The sequence below is a fragment of the Enhydra lutris genome, unplaced genomic scaffold (genome assembly GCF_002288905.1).
Source record: "Enhydra lutris kenyoni isolate GAN:26980312 unplaced genomic scaffold, ASM228890v2 scaffoldscaffold8, whole genome shotgun sequence".
Taxonomy (NCBI): domain Eukaryota; kingdom Metazoa; phylum Chordata; class Mammalia; order Carnivora; family Mustelidae; genus Enhydra; species Enhydra lutris.
The window spans coordinates 40,776,472-40,793,415 of record NW_019154092.1 but is presented as its reverse complement, the minus strand read 5'-3'; the positions used below and the strand labels follow the sequence as shown (position 1 = coordinate 40,793,415).

Below are 16,944 nucleotides of genomic sequence, written 5' to 3'. Positions count from 1 at the left end.
TGTAGGAATGGCCAGCCTCCCTTCCTCAGGGGGCTCCGATGAGACACTGACCACCCACCCACTGTTCAGTGGGTTGCATCTCCCCTATTTTAAAAAGGCAAGAGAAAGCTTAAAGAATTGTAAGAATTTTCTCTCAGAAACATTTAGAACATTTTTGTCCTTAAAGCAGTAAGCCCTTAGCAAGCAAGAAAATGTGGCTCTCCATAATGAACTGATTTTCTGGGACTTTTCTGATTTGGACTTGATGCTTAACACTCAGGTTTCCATTTGCAAACCTGAGCGGAGAGGGTGTCTCTGAGCACAAGGAACCTGCCACCCGTGTGGTAGCTGGGTGGGAATTTGGAGAAGGGGCCATTTCCTTATTGCATCTCCTTGCATCTATCAAAACAGCCTTGTAATACACTGATTTTGTTAGACTGGAGCTTTTAACCACCGTCTGCTAAATATCACAGATCTATCATGTCTCTGAAGTCAGTAGGCCCTGTGTTAGCTACTGATAGCTGCGTAACAAATCACTCTAAAATTTAGAAACTTAAACGGGGAGTAGATGTTCGCTGCCTCACAGGGTCTGTGGGACCGGAATTCAGGAGCAGCTCGGCTAGGTGGTTCCAGGTCAGCAACTCTCAGAGAGTTGTAACCAGGATATCAGTGGGGTCCCTGGCATCTGAAGGCTTGCCTGGGGCTGGACAGAGAGCCCCCTCTCACAGTGGCTCAGTCACACAGCGGGTGAGCCGGTGCTGGCTGCCGGCAGGAAGCCGTGGTCCCTTACCATTGGGCTGCTTGAATGCTGAGTGTCCCTATGACATGACAGCTGGCTTCCCCCAGAAGGCCCCTTATAACCTCCTTTCAGAAGTCGCACACCATCACGTCTGCAAATCCCACTGGTTACACAGGTCAGCCCTATTCACGAGGAAGTGGACCACGCGAGGCCATGAGTCCTTGCTGCCAGGAGACAAGAATGACATCTTTGAGTCCGCCTTTAAGGGCAGTACCATTGTATAGTGAGCAACATGCACAACGGTAATTTTGGTGCCACTGAGCCTCTGCCCTTGGCCTTCACCAGCTGTGTGCCATAATGACAGTCTGATTTCGAGCAGAAACACCGAGACGCAGAAAATAAGTCCAAGACAGAGTGAGGTCCATGGCAGGAGTCATCCGGGCATCTGAATTGAGAGCCGGAGAAAGGATCATCTGAGTGGAGTCTGGGAGTGTGGGTGGGCTGTGACCTCCTGGAGAAGGAGGATGATGGACGTGCAGGGTACTGGGTGCTCTCCAGCCAGGAGCTCAGCACGAGCAAAGGCACGGAGGCTGAGAAGCAGGTTTTGTGTCGGGGAATTAGAAAGGGAAGAGGGTACAGGGCTAGGGTGTGGGGCACATTTGAGATCAGTGCTGTGGGCCGTCAGCTCAGAAAGTGCGATGGGAAAGACTGACAGAGCCTCAGCTCTATCTCCTCCTCTCCCCTCCTCCCCTGTTGCCTGGCAGAGCTTTGCCAGAACCACCACCGGTCAGGGTGGGGGGCGCTTGCACGGAGAAGGGGAGGCTCCCCAGGAGAAAGTGGGCGAGTTCCAGGGTCCCCTCTGGGGTCTCAGAGCTGCTTTGTCCCGTCGGAGGAAAGCCACAGCCTGAAGCTTGCTTGGGAAGTCTTCCTGATGCTGCAGCTCCCGGAGCCGGCCTAGCCTTCATCCTCCTGCTGGCCCTGCCTGCTTGGCCCTCCTGGGAAGGGAGGACCAACCTCCCCTGCTGACCCAAATCCTTTCCACCCCTCCTGCACAGAGGCAGCCCTGAGCATCTCTGAATGCCCGAAGTCTGGGCCCCTCGGGGGATAGCAAGGAACCCTGGCCTTCCTGGTGGCCTTTGTGGAGTGGAGGTAGGAGGTAGAGTGGTTGGGGTTAAGAGCTTGGCCTGGCGAGCCAGCCTTCGGACTCAGAACCTTATGCTATAACTTAACATCTCTGTGATTTATCCTTTTGTCCCTCCCTCTCCTCCTCTGTAAGATAGGGACGGTGAAGATTAGAGGAGCTAAATGCCAGCTGTTGTAAGATGGGCAGGCCTGAGGCCAGGTGATGGTCCTGGTCCCTCATTTGGGAGCCCCACTGTGGGGGGCAGGCACTTGGCCTGTGGTCGGCCCAACCCTATCCTGCCATCCGGCCCTAAGAGGCCTGAGTGTCTGAGCTCACTGCACAGAAGGTCATGTGGGACCTGCCTCCCACAGAGCAGCCCCGGCAGTCACGGCGGTGTAGAGGTGTAGAAGGAGCCGTCCAGCAGGGAGCCTCTCAGCTTGCCGGGCATTCTCAAGCCCTCTGCTTTCCCTCCAGCCCCCACCATGGCAGCAGGGAAGCCTGGGGTGTCGGGAAGGAAGGAGCCTTAGAACTCTCTCTCTGGCATGGACAACTGAGGCCTGCAGCCTGGGGTTGCCCTTCCTAGTCAGAGAGAAAGAAGGGAGTCCTACATAGGACCTCAGGGGGACCTGAGCCTCCTGGAGGGAGGTAGAAGTGGGATGGTTTTTCAGTAGACAAGAACCAAGTTAAATGGGGCCATTCAGAGCAGAACCTGGCCCCCCAGACCTAGAGTGCCTTGGTGGAACTGCCCACTTTGCATTTGCTGTTCCCACAGCCCGGAACTCTGTTCCCTACATCGTCCTGTGGCTGGATCCTTCTTACCATCCAGGCAAAGGACACCTCCTCAAGGAGGTCCTCCCTGACCACTCTGAGTAAAGTAGTTACCCTCTCCCCACCACCCCACCCACTACTATAGATAGATGATAAATAACATTGGGGTTGAAGAAGATTTATTGATTGGTTTAGGTTGTTTCCTATCATTTGATTTTTTAAATTAAACTTTTTATTTTTGACATCATTTTTTGATTCTCATGTGGTTTTAAGGATCGTCCAGATATCCCATGTCCACTTCACCCAGTTTTCTCCAATGGTAACATCTTTCAATATCATAGCCACATCATCCACATCAGCCACAATCGTGACCTTGACACAGTCTAGGTAAAGGACATTCCCATCGCCAGGAGGGTCCCTTGTGTTGCCCTTTTATAGCCACGCCCACCTCCCTCCTGCCCCACCCCTCCCATGTTCTCCATCTCTATAATTATGCCACCTCGAGAACATTATGTAAATGGAATCATATAGGATGTAACCTACCAGTATTGGCTTTTTTCACTCTGGCTTTTCCAGGAATTGTATGCATCAGTAGCTCATTTCTTTTGATCGCTGCCTAATCCTCCCTGGAATGGATGCACTGCGGCTTGGTGAACCAGTCACCCGTTAAAGGAGATCCGGGTGCTTTCCAGTTACTGACTACTATGCACAAAGCTGCTGAGAACATTTGCATTGAGGTTGTGTGGACCTAAGTTTTTATTTCTCTGGGATAAATGCTTAAGAGTACTTGCTGGGTCAAATGGTAGTTACAAATTTCGTTTTTTTTCAGAAACCACCAAGTTGTTTTCCAGAGAGGCTGTGCCATTTTACATGCCCACCAGCAATGGCTGAGTACTCATTTCCCCACATCCTCACCAGCATTTAGTGTTATCATTGTTTTTATTTTAGCCATTTTGAGAGGTGTGTAGGGAGCTCTCAGTTCTCTCTGGTGAATCTTGCTGTATCTTTATCACAGTTATGTCTGTAAGCGGGGTTAGAACAGGGGCTTTCTTGGACTGCCCTCTGTGCATTCCTGGAGGTCAGGGCAGAGCCTGGCGCTGGGAAAAACCCAGTGACTAGTTAAGGAATGAATGTCTGGCCTGTGGGGTCTCTGGCCCTCTTAAAGAGGAGAAGGTGGGAAGGCAGCAAAGCTGTCATTCTGGGAAACCTCCTGAGCCCCTCCCACCACTGGGATTGCTCAGGGAAGCCTTGGGCCCTTGGTGATGGGAGAGGATGGAAGGGGGAAAGAGCATCAGCACCCTGCACTTCCTGCCAAGCTCCTGGTACCTCCAGACCCCATTCGCACATACTGTGTGCCCGGCACTCCTCACTCCTCTCCTTCCTCCCCTCCCACTGCATCTGCCTTCCCAGAGTAGAAACATCCAGAAGATAAATGTGTGGGGATCCCCAAAGCTCTTCCCACAGGGGCACAAGGATTTCAGGTTTTGTTTTTATTTTTTATCTTCTGTCCACGGTAATCGCACTGGGGTATGGCCCAGGTTTTGCTAGGATTTATCATGGGCCATAAATCAAGCTTTGCCCTAAGTAGAAGGGTCCTCCTCTAGGTGATGGCATAAAAATTGAGGTGGCTTTTTGTCTGGGTTGAACCTGCAGACTTGGGCTGTGAGTCTTACTCCCTACAGGGAGGTAATTCCTGTTGTCCTCCGTCCTGTACTTTTCCCTCCTCGCAGCTCTCACTGGACACACTTTGTATTTTATATATAGAATGCTAAGGGGTCTCAGAAGAGGCTTCTCCCTGCAGGGGATGCCTTTCCCTGAGGGTAACAGAATACAGACAGGATACATTAACGATATACTTGAATTTAATGTGGAATTTGAATGTGTATTTTATATCTGAAACAGCTCACAGATACACATAAATAGGAAGTATATACATGTATAGGTCAGTATTTAAAAGAAAAAAAGAGGTCAAGATGTGCAAAAGAAGAGAAACTTCATTAGCTAAGATGAAGCCAGAAGGAAGGTCCAGAAGGCAAAACGTGGGCTATAAGACCCCGGTTTCCATGCTGAAATTGGGCCACAAAATTGGTTTTAAGATTCCTAGCAGCTCTATCCATTTGCTCAGGCCGCCATAAAGCAGCATAGCCCAGGGGGTTCCAACAACAGAGATCGATTTTGTTATGGTTCTGGAGGCTGGAGGTTCAAGGTCAAGGTGTCTGTGGGTTTGGTTTCTTGTGAGGCCTCCTTGACTCATCTTCTCACTGTGTCTTCGTGGGGTGGCCCCTCCGTGTGTGTCTGTGGCCTCCCGTCCTCCTACAAGGCTACCAGTCAGACCAGACGAGGGCTCGCTCATATGACCTCACTGTAACTTTAATCACCTCCTTAAAGGCCTTACCTCCAAATACAGTCGCATTCTGAGATACTGAGGGTTGAGAGTTCAACATAAACGGGTTGGGGGGGGCACCCCAGCCCAGCTCTTCACAGGAGCTAGTAGGATCAAGATGTTCATCCATTACCTGAGTCACAGGTTTTGTGGGGGGAAAAAAAAGACAAAAAAACAGAGCATTTTCCCAGCAGGAGCCCCAAGAGGTGACAGACCATTCCCCCTGTGGCGCTTTACCCACGGATGTCATGTGGGTAAGTGGTGGACGCTGTCCCTGTAGTACGCAGAGCATTGGGGTTCCTGTGGTCCATTCTGGTGTTTCTAAAGCTCCACGTCAGTGAAATGGAATTCAGTGGAAAACATGCTCGCGAGAAGCTTCCACAGCCTTGGTGGCAGGGCGGATGCCTGCTGCCCAGCGAGAAGCCTAACTCTGAGGGCCTTCGGGGTCCTGGGAGAGAACCTGCACGTTGGACAGTGAAAAGCCTGGCTGGCGAGCCGGGCCCTGAACGGCAGGTGGGGTTTGGTAAAGCCGAGAAAGAGGAAGGCCGACCTCCTGGTGGAGGGGGAGAGGGCAGGGGAGGGCAGAGGTGCTGTGGCCACCACGCCCAGCAGCCTGGCCTCCGGGGGGCCCCAGCACTGGGGATCCCCTCCCGGGACGACGCCTCTAACTCTGGTCTCCTCTCCGTGCATCCCCGCAGGGCTCTGGCTGAGACCATGGCCAATGGCATCGACGAGCTCATCGGCATTCCCTTCCCCAACCACAGCAGTGAGGTCCTGTGCAGCCTGAATGAGCAGCGGCATGACGGCCTGCTCTGCGACGTGCTCCTGGTGGTCCAGGAGCAGGAGTACCGTACCCACCGCTCCGTCCTGGCCGCCTGCAGCAAGTACTTCAAGAAGCTCTTCACGGCCGGCGCCCTTGCCAGCCAGCCGTACGTCTACGAGATCGACTTCGTCCAGCCCGAGGCCCTGGCCGCCATCCTGGACTTCGCCTACACGTCCACACTCACCATCACCGCCGCCAACGTCAAGCACATCCTCAATGCTGCCAGGATGCTGGAGATCCAGTGCATCGTGAACGTGTGTCTGGAGATCATGGAGCCTGGCGGGGATGGTGGGGAGGAGGACGACAAGGAGGACGACGATGATGACGAGGAGGACGAGGATGAGGAGGATGAGGAGGAGGAGGAGGAAGAAGAGGAGGAGGATGAGGACGACGACACAGAGGACTTCGCCGATCAAGAAAACTTGCCTGACCCCCAGGACATCAACTGCCACCAAAGCCCTTCCAAGACGGACCATCTCACCGAGAAGGCCTATTCGGACACACCCAGGGACTTCCCTGACTCCTTCCAGGCCGGCGGCCCTGGGCATCTGGGCGTGATCCGGGACTTCTCCATCGAATCTCTGCTGAGGGAGAACCTGTACCCCAAGGCCAACATCGCCGACAGGAGACCCTCTTTATCGCCGTTCGCCCCCGACTTCTTCCCGCACCTCTGGCCGGGGGACTTCGGTGCCTTTGCCCAGCTGCCCGAGCAGCCCATGGACAGTGGGCCGCTAGACCTGGTCATCAAGAACCGGAAGATCAAGGAGGAGGAGAAGGAGGAGCTTCCCCCACCCCCACCGCCCCCCTTCCCCAGCGACTTCTTCAAGGACATGTTCCCTGACCTTCCCGGGGGGCCGCTGGGCCCCATCAAGGCGGAGAGTGACTACGGTGCCTATCTCAACTTCCTGAGTGCAACCCACCTGGGGGGCCTCTTCCCGCCATGGCCGCTGGTGGAGGAGCGCAAGCTAAAGCCCAAGGCCTCCCAGCAGTGCCCCATCTGCCACAAGGTCATCATGGGGGCCGGGAAGCTGCCGCGGCACATGAGGACCCACACCGGGGAGAAGCCATACATGTGCAGTATCTGCGAGGTCCGCTTCACCAGGTGTGTATTGCCGCCCCCAGGTCGGGGCGGGAGGGTCAGAGCGGGACACGGAGGGCTGGGATGTGGAGACATCCAGTTCCGGGGAGGCCCCGCTGGATCCGAGAGGCATGTCAAGTTTATTTCTAGAAGGCGCGTACGCGACGCCTTACCTGGTGCAGGGATTCCCAAACCCATTTCAAGAGCTAGAGGGTTTTCTGAAATACAGATGAGGTGGAAGGCTGAGATACAGTATAGGTGAGCGCAGAGCTGTCCCGGGTAAGGCAGAGCGAGCCCCCCCCCCCCCCCCCGCGCTGTGCTTGCTTGACCTCCCTCTCCCCTCCCCTACTGTGCACCCACGGGAGCCAGGTTGAAGCCCCCTAGTGGAGTGTCGCCTCTTTAGTTTACTCCACGCATGCTCGGCCGCGTCCTGAGTTGCTGCAGAGACCGTCACCACAGCCCTGCCCTGGGACGATGGGGCGGTTCCTGCCATGGCCTTTGCTTGCAGAGGAGCAGTCCCCCTCTCTGTGGCAAATTGGCCACCTGTAAGTGCATGGAGAGGAAAATGCCAGAGTTGGGACATGTATGACACCAAAATCTGTGACCGGGAGACTGCAGAGACCACCCCCTCCCTGTAGTCCTTTCAGTCCTCTTCTGGATCCTATCTAAAGGATCAGCCTCCTTTTATGTTCTCCCGCCGATTCTCCATGTCAGGACGAGGGTTCACTCTATGCGGTTATAAAGTTTGAGATCTTAAATCAGTACATCACAAACCTTCCATCTGACACAGACTCCGTGCCATTCAGCAAGCGTGTGATATGTGCTTTCTCTCCATTGCAACATTTGGGTTCAGAACTGATTGGGGAGGGGGGGTGCTGTGGGCTCAGATGTGTTCCCTGCTCCCTTTTGCTGGTCCTCATATGGGAAAATAGGGTTTGTTGGTGCTGGGTGTGGTCACTGGTGTGAGGCTGACCCAGGCACTGCGACAGTGGAGAAAGTTCCGGCGGGTGGTGTTGCATCAGGGCTTGGTCATTTCTGTGGATCGGATGCAGACAGAGCCTGGTGGACCCTGCCCTGTGACCGTGACTTACCAGACTAGGTCCTTGCCCCACACTGCCCCGTTCCCTGGCGAAGAACTCCCCTTGAGACCCACACTTGTTCCAAGGGCACTGCCACTACTCCATATCCTCTTGGAGATTTTTCTTTGGGAATTGCTGGGGGCTCGTTGTTTTGAGTTTCCTCGGTGGGGCCCAGCTTTGGCCTTTGAGGAGAGAGTGACCTTTTTTTTTTTTTCTTTTTTGGAGCCAAGCTGAATAATAGCAAATCAGGGGTGGTACTTTTCCGGGGAAAAAAATAAGATGAGCCTTACAAAATAATGAGACCCACTGTCTTGGGTGGCTTCAAAACTCTCTTTGAAGTTTCCCGAGAAGGGTATCAGTAATCTGTTCAAGTGACGGTGGCAGGGTCTGCAGCCTCTTTGGTGACTGGAAGGAGGATACTGATTGTTTCCAAGGTGGCTTTGGGGTCCCCGCACAGCTGCTTCTGAGACAGACACCCCAAACAGAATCTCTCCCAGATGCTTGGAGCTGACAGTGGAGGGAGAGTCTCCAGGTGCAGAGGGGCAGGGCCCCACTTACCCCAGGGGCGCCCCCATAGTCTTCCCCACAGCCCTGACCTCAGGGCACTCTGCTCCCCTTATTGGCACACAGCAGCTGGGCCCAAAGTCCCTGGGACTCGCCTCCCCGGGATAGCCCTCACTAATGGCCCTGCCACTCAAATCACCCCCAGCAACCCGCCACCACCACCACCTTCTCCTAAACTTACTTTAGCCCCACAGACCAGGCTGGAACACCTAGACGACTGGTGACAAAAGCAGGGGGATCATTTTGGGGAGATAAACTAGGCCACAATTCACATTAGACTACCATTCACCCATCTCCAGCCTATGACTCCCAGCCCAGGCCCCTGGGAGTGACTTCAAAGACAAGGACACTCTTCACAGGCCAGATCCAGCCAGGCCCCAAGTCAGTCACAACAGCGGCTCCTGCCATCCGGTGTCCATGTCCCTGATTTCCCACACCTGTTCCCTTCCCACAGGGCTGACTCAGGAACCCCTCTCCCCTGCAGGGGAGCCCCGGCTCTGTGGCTTTGGAGGAGGTGCACATCTCAGCATGCCACACAGTGAGCCTGCCTAGCACCCCAAGTCCCTTCCTTCGCTGGCCCTCCCCTCCAGGCCTTTCCCACACACACAGCCTTCTGCGCAGGCCGTGCCAGTCTGTGGGCCCTGCCTTCCCTTGGGAAAATGTTAAACTTGGTCAGTCGCTGCAGACAGACTTCTTGCCCTCCTGATATGAGAACATTCTCTGAGTAAGCCTCCTGGTTTGGGTAGGACACTGGGTTGTAGAGGAGGGCCGCATTCCAGAACCCTCCCTCCCAGCACATTCCTGAAGTTCACGTAGTAGGGGGCGTAGGGGGCGGCTGTGTCTGCAGCCTCACCAGCCCTCACCAGCCCTCCCGGCCAGATCCGGGCCTTGAGTCTGCCCTGCTGCCCTCCGTCTGGTCGGCTCCTGCTCAGCTCAGGGATCGCCATCTGGGCCCCCTGAAGCAGCTGCGTTCCTGCCTCAGTCAGCACCTCCCCTCACCCAGCTCCCGCTGGACTCTGACCCTGCTGAGAAAGATCAGAGTTGCTCTTGGGCCCCCCCTTCCCAGGAGCAGGGGTGCCCCAGAGTGGGGGGAGGCTGGACATTTTCCTGGCCTCCTCACACAAGGGACTCTGGGGACTCGATTGCATGCCAAAGGCTGCCGATGACCACCCTCCCTGTCACATTCTTTAGAATGGCCGGCTGGCTCCATGCTTCTGTCCTGCCCCCTCCCGGAGCTGGCCCGCAAGGCTCCTTCTCTGAGCCCTGGCCTCTCCCTGTAGTCAGATCCCTCATAGCCCTTCCGTGGGGACCCTCCTGGGGGCTGACTTCCTGCACCACCTCCCACAACACCTTCCCTCCCTCCCCAGATGGAGGCACTTCAGCAGCCCCTTAAAACAGCTGCTGCCTCCTTGACTCAGGATTCCCAGCCTCCCTTGTAAGGCCAAACCACTCCTAGGGACCGGGTCCCTCGGAGGCTGAGGGATCTCGGACGGGCCGCCCTCGACTCCTCCTCTTAGACACTATTTTCCCTCTCTTTCCTTAAACACAGCTGAGCTTCCGCTCTCTGGTCGGGGCTCCTTTCCCTTCCCCTTGATGCTGACCCCACCTCCCATTACTCCAGGGGATGTTGGAGCGGCCCACCCTCCTCTGGCAAAGTGGCCCTTTTGGCCCAGGCTCTGAGTTATGACCTCAGATGCCGACTCCCAGAATGTCCACGTGTCATTCCTGACGGCTTCGGCAGCAGAGGTGGTGGAAGGATCGGGGAGTCCTTCCCGCAGAGCCCCTGTTCTGTCCTGAGAGCCCAGCCTGTAGCTCTCATGCTGTGGTTCTCCAAGAAGAGAGGGGAAGGCCTCCCCCACCATGGCATTGTCTCTTCCTTGGCGTCAGACCCTCACCTCGGAGACGGTGCTCGATTTCAAGCAGCCCTGGGGACCGTTGTCTTTCCGCTGATTGTTCCAGATATGAGACACCCCTGGAGCCTCAGGCAGGGCCTTGAAGGCTTCAACCAGACTATGTTTCTTTGGCCCCACGCTGTCCCCTCCCAGCTCTGGTCACCCCACAATCACATGGAGTCCTTCTCCCTGAGTCTTGCACCCTGAGCATCACTGTCTGGCCGGCCCCTGGGAGTGACTGTGACCTCCTCAGTGTCCACCAGGCCTCCTGCCACCAGCCCATAAAGGCTACAAAGCTTCACCTCCGACCCCTGCCGCCCGCGTGAGCCCCATGCCGGTTGCTACACACACCCGCAGTGGTCTGCTCTCCAGACCAGGCCAGGAGCCCGGCAGCTGCCTTTTCCCCATATTTCCCTTTTAGCCCTCCCACTCCTGGCAGCCCTGGGGACTTATTAAGACAATGCAATGTCATTAGCAGTGGTACCAGGAAGAGGGGTTGTCTCAGTCTGTCAGGTTACCAAGAAGTGTGGGCGGATGGTGCTGGGAAAGCATTGTCGGGCCTGGGAGCCCTCGCGGAGGCCAGGGACCCCGGACGAGACCCTGTGGCCCTTTCCTTCACTTGAGGGAATGAGCTCATAAGGACCGACACAGCTTTCCCATGACATGCCCCACTGGAAGGGGGAATGCAGATCAAGGCTTGGGTGCACGGAGCCTGGACTGGTCCCCAGCACAGGGTCGGGGAAGGGGATGGCAGACAGGGAAGTCAGGGCGAGCCAGAGCGCATTGGAATCGGAGCCAGGGGAGCTCTGGGAACTGCTCCTACACCTGCAGGTCAAGGGTCAGTCGGCAAAGGCACCACGAGTGCTCCCTGCACGCTCCAGGTGGTGTACCAACCCTGCAGAATACAGAAGCGTCCGACAGGTTCTCATCAAAGCAGGTCGGGTAGCTTCGGTGCCACGGACTGAGTGAGGCCAGAAAAGCAGTGCCCCGCACTCACTAAGTGATGCTGAACGGGGGAGTGGGGAGGAAGGGAGGGGTGTGATGGTGGGGGGAAGGGGCTCCTTGCCCCGCAGTGACCTAGCTCTAGGGACAGTATTCAGGTCATGTGCTCTGGAAGGTGAGGGCCAAGGATAAGACCTGGGTGGACACGGAAAGGTTTGTAGAGGATTGCCCTTGAAGTTGACCTTGAAGGGTGGAGGTGAGGAGTTGGGAGTGGGAGACATTTCCAGCAGTGCAGTTTGCCAAAGTAAACTGAGAAAGAGGTGCAGGGAGGAGGGGGGCCGGAAGAGGGTTCATGGCTGGGGAGGAAGGAGCACGCACGCTGACATCTGGGCTTGGACCTCTGGTGGGAGCCAGAGATGGCACACTGGTATCCAAACACGAGATCTGCAGAGAAAGGGAAGGAGACAGGATTTACCAAGCATCCATTTCATAATACGGCAGGCTCTGCACTGGAAGGAGGGACGGCTAGAAGTCTGGCGCATGCCTCCAGGTGTTCAAAGACACAGAGTCGACCAGTTCCCCAGAGCGTGGCCTGCTGAGGGACCAGCATATACGTCTAGTGGGGTGGGGGGCAGTACTCTGGGGAGGGGAGTTAGCAAGTAGATGGGTGATCTTTTTTTTCCAGCTTTATTCAGATATAATGGACTTAGAGCATAGAAGGCCAAGGTCTACGATGTCAGGATACCACACTAATGTGTGGTAGTGCACACATTAACACACTCATCGCCTCAGATGGTTACATTGTGTGTGTGTGTGGCAAGAACACTTCAGATCTACTCTCCTAACAACTTCCAAGTATACAATGCTGTATTGTTAACTGTAGTCACCGAGGGTTCCCCGAACTTAAAACTCAGTTAGTAACTGGAAGGGTTAGCTCGTGAGGGCCTTGTAAGCCATGCCAAGGAGCCAGTTGGCACATCGGCCATCGGCACCACCAGACCTCCAGTCCCAAATGGAAGGGATGAAGAGCTCAGCTCCTGAGAGTCAAGCTAGAACACTTTCTGGCTAAACTTAGGCCGCCTCCTCAAACAAACCAGATCCGTGAGGAAGCAGGGGTAGAAGAACCATCTTCTGCAAAGCCAACTAGTTAGAGGGAGGTTCGGTGTAAACCCATTCCCCAGATGCAAACACTCACAGAACACCAGAGGTCAAAATGGTGCAGCCCAGCCTCCCATTTTAGAGGTCAGGAAACTGAGGCCCAGGGCACCTAAGGACCTGGTCCAGTTCTTGGAGCCTGCCTGCCCCCGGGCCTGCCTCTGCCAATGGGCGTGCACATTATATCCACGTACACAGGTCGTGACAGGGATGAGGAGGAGGTGTGACCTTAGAAGGCCATTCTCTCTCTGTCCTTTCCTCATCTTGAACATTAAGTATTTAATTGAAATCAGTATTTTCAAGGTCCCAGCAAGTGTACTGCCAATAACATAGGTGGCCCGGCCCACTGACTCGACTGTGAATCAGAACATACTAATGCGATCCTGGTAGACCAGATGATCGCTAAATTCTTTTTCCAGGACTAACTTATCATCGGCTTTGCAGCTCTACTAACCCTCCCCACTGCTCCCAGGAAAGAAAAGTCATAGTTAGGGCCAGCCGGCTCCTGCCCAGGGCTGAGCTCCTCCCACGCCTGCCCCTGTCTTCTGGCCCCAGAGGCAGAGAGCTGGCCACAAATGCTGACTATTCTGGTCTACACTTTCTGAGGCAGCCCTGCTGGGCCACAGGCTGGGAGTCCCTGGTTGGAAAATCAACCTTTCTCAATATCAGAATACCTTGCAAATAAAACCCTACTCCAGATGGCTCCCCAGGCCTCTTTGCCCCTCATGGCCGGATACCTTTGGGAAAGTCGCTTGACTTCCCTGAGCTTCAACTCGTCTTCTCAGTGAGGCAATTATTCTAGCTATGTTGAATCTAACTCATTTGAACCCAGATTCTCTCATCAGTCCTAGACAATAGTAACTGATGTTGGGCCCTTGGTTCACTTCTGCACAGAGAGGTTAAGTACCTTGCTGAAGGTCACCCAGCAACTTAGTGGTGGGTCCACAGTGACAGCAGGGACTCCCAGAACCCCCTCCCCCTGGCAGCCTCGCTCCTACACCACAACTTGCCTCTGAATGAATAACAACCTTCCAGGGTCCCTGAAATGGTGTATATTCATCGGCTCATAGCAGGTGCTCAGTAAAAGGAAGCGATCGTCATCTTCTGAGCACTTCTTACACACTTCAGTTAAGTGCTGCTGAAATGTGACTTATTTTGGATGCTCTAATGAAAAGCTTGGGAGAAGCAATGGGTATTTATGTCTGAATATCTGAAGCCTTACCATTTGCACTGTCCATTACTTGAGGGTGGCCCTCCACATCAATACTATTGATTACATGTGATCATGATTTTGAAAAATATCCAGCATATCAGTTCATGGAGAGGGTTCAATAAGGGGCTATATTTAACAACCCAGAGCTGACTCCTCACCGAACCCTCCACCAGGCCCAGGGAAAGACACAAGTCCCCTGGCCAGTGACCAGCAAGCTTCAGCACTTCCCTGAGAGCCTTGAATGTGTGGAGTCCCAGGACCTGTCCCCCACGACTAAATTGGCACTTAGCTCTTGAGGTACAAATGGTACCGTGCACCCCGCTCCTGCAGTGCTGAGGAACTAAGCCTGAGTTCTAGGCTCAGCACTGCCATTACTCCTCTGGTGGCCTTGGCAAGTTCCCCTCCTGAGACCCCAGTCTCCCCTCCAGCCAAGGTGGCTCTTCAGGTGGTGCGGGGACTAGCAGGGCAGGGCTGGGGGGGGGGGGTGGCAGCAGTAGTTGCAACTTGTTAGGAATGCAAATCTTCTGCTCTCTCCCACCATCCCACCTCTCAGATCAGAAGCTCTGGGAGTGGGGCCCAGCACGCTGCCCATGGAGCCCTCAAGGCCCTTCTTAGGCAGCCTCGAGTTTGAGACCCGCTGGCCCAGTTGCTTGCTAAGACTGCTTCCCGTTCAGACCCCAAGTCAACGGGATGAAATGTGGGTTGTAGATACCACAGGGCAGCAAGCTGGCTGGGGAAGGGAACATGGGATGTCACAACAGGGTGCTACGCAGCCTAGGCGTGGCTGGTGGGTTGTGGCAGGAACAGGGAGTGGGGACAAGAGGATGGTCTGGTGTGTGGAGACACCTGCCCACTTGACATCCTCCTCCCTGCCCATCCTGCTTCCCACCCCCATCTCCATCTCCTGGGTGCCCTTCCGCCTTCCTGGGAGCACAGGTGGAAGGGGTGGCTCTGTCCTCCCTGGTCCTCCTCCCCTGATCCCTGCCAGTGTACAGGAAAATGTCCTTTTCTCTCCTGCCCCACCCCTGGGGAACCAGTCCAGAAATGAGAGCCAGTGAGACCTCTAGTGGCCAGGAGACACCAGGAGACCAGGACCTGCTCCCGCTGTCCTGGGGTTCTACAGAGCGTGGTTTAAATCTGGCCACTTTAGGGCGGATGCCTGAGCTCCTCATCTGCTCTGACCTCAAACCCGAGCCCAAAATTACAGGCAGATGGTCCACCCGAGCCACACCTGCAGGGAGGACGTGGGAGACAGGACGAGGAGCTTGTTGGCCTGCCAGGCGTGGTCGGGAAGGTTCCAGAAGGACCGTGAGATGAGTTCTTGCAGTCCACCTGACCCCACTTCAGCCAGGCTGGAAGGTTCCATTGGCCGGCTTGTGCAGAGCTCAGGCTTTAGGAAGACAACCCTGTGAAGTCAGTTTTCTTTTCAAGATCACCAGGAGGTGTGTTGGATCTAGTCTGACACAAACCCAGATTCTTTCCAACAGCCCTGGACAACAGGAACCGATGTCTAATGCTAAGTTCGGCTCAGTGCAGAGATGTTAAGTAACTTGCCTGCAGACATTCAGCATGTTAGTGGTGGGCCCGCAGCTGGAGCAGGGCCTCCCGAGCCCAGGGGGAGCCCCACCTTCACACATACCCTCCCCCTGAATAACAGATTTTTAAATCCTGAAAAGCTTTGCCCTAGATTAGGCTACATTCTTGTCGCACCTGGCTCTTTTATAAACCCTGGGATTCTCTGCAGACAAAGAGGAGAGCCCATGACTCAGGGTAAGAAACCACGGTGTGTGGAGACTTGAATAAGGTGTGCTCGGCTTCCGCAGCCTCCCAGATTAGTGCTGAGGACAGACAGATCTCAATAGTCCCCGGGGCCACCATGGGCCCCAGGGGCTCTAGGCAAAAGCACAGGACCAACAGGAGGGAAGACTGTCACCTGGAGACAATGGGCATGAAATTAAGGTGCAACCCAGTATCAAAGGATGTCACACCCTGCAGGGACGAAGAACAGACTGCTGACCTGTGGGGAGAAGTGTCCCCAGAAGGCCCATTTCCAGTCTGAGACAGGCCTCTGATGGAGAGGCTCTTGAAGATTCTGAGCCTAGGAGTAAAGGGAGTTGGGGGAGTGAAGGAGGCCTTTCCAGACTCAGCTCCTTCTCCAGCCCTCTAATCCCCGTGAGGGACCTGTTTGGAGTGAGGCAGGGCATGCGAGGAAGTCCCAGCACGGCCCCCTTTCTGGATCTGAGCACCACAGCAGGGGCGGGCCTTGGCAGGTTCTGGAGGAAGGGGGCAGCAGTGTAGGGGTGGCTCGCCGCGTGGGGCCCGGGGACTGACGCCCTCTCTGCGTTGCAGGCAGGACAAGCTGAAGATCCACATGCGGAAGCACACGGGGGAGCGGCCCTACCTGTGCATCCACTGCAACGCCAAGTTCGTGCACAACTACGACCTCAAGAACCACATGCGCATCCACACGGGCGTGCGGCCCTACCAGTGCGAGTTCTGCTACAAGAGCTTCACGCGCTCCGACCACCTGCACCGCCACATTAAGCGCCAGAGCTGCCGCATGGCCCGGCCCCGGCGCGGCCGCAAGCCCGCCGCCTGGAGGGCCGCCAGCTTGCTCTTCGGGCCCGGCGGCCCGGCAGCCGACAAGGCGGCCTTCGTGATGCCGCCCGCGCTGGGCGAGGTGGGCGGCCACCTGGGCGGGGCGGCCGTGTGCCTCCCGGGCCCCAGCCCCGCCAAGCACTTCCTGGCGGCGCCCAAGGGCGCGCTGAGCCTGCAGGAGCTCGAGCGGCAGTTCGAGGAGACGCAGATGAAGCTGTTCGGGCACGCGCAGCTGGAGGCCGAGAGGGACGCGGGGGGCCTGCTGGCTTTCGCGCTGGCCGAGAACGTGGCGGCCGCGCGGCCCTACTTCCCGCTGCCTGACCCGTGGGCCGCGGGCCTGGCCGGCCTCCCGGGGCTCGCGGGCCTCAACCACGTGGCCTCCATGTCCGAAGCCAACAACTAGGCTGGTCCTCCTGGACTCCCCCGCCCAGTCCCGCGGCCCTGCCCCCTCTCCCGCCAGACTCCCCCCCGCGCCACCCAGTGGGTCTGAACTTCGTCTTTGAAATCACAAAGGAAACAAGAAAAAATATTATCAGCAACAGTGATACTTTCCAGGCCTCCTGGGGCCCCCCCGCCTCCCTTTCGAAGGTGTCTGAGATGGACACCTC

General features: G+C 55.9%; 1 protein-coding gene across 1 annotated transcript; it reads left to right on the top strand.

The window, feature by feature from the left end:
* Positions 1-5,691: 5,691 nt before the first annotated feature.
* Positions 5,692-16,739, top strand: LOC111142370 (zinc finger and BTB domain containing 7C). The gene is made up of 2 exons (XM_022495392.1): positions 5,692-6,917; positions 16,088-16,739. Exons 1-2 carry the CDS (start codon positions 5,707-5,709, stop codon positions 16,737-16,739), a joined length of 1,863 nt encoding a protein of 620 aa, XP_022351100.1. The 5' UTR covers positions 5,692-5,706.
* The last annotated feature ends 205 nt before the right edge of the window (positions 16,740-16,944 follow it).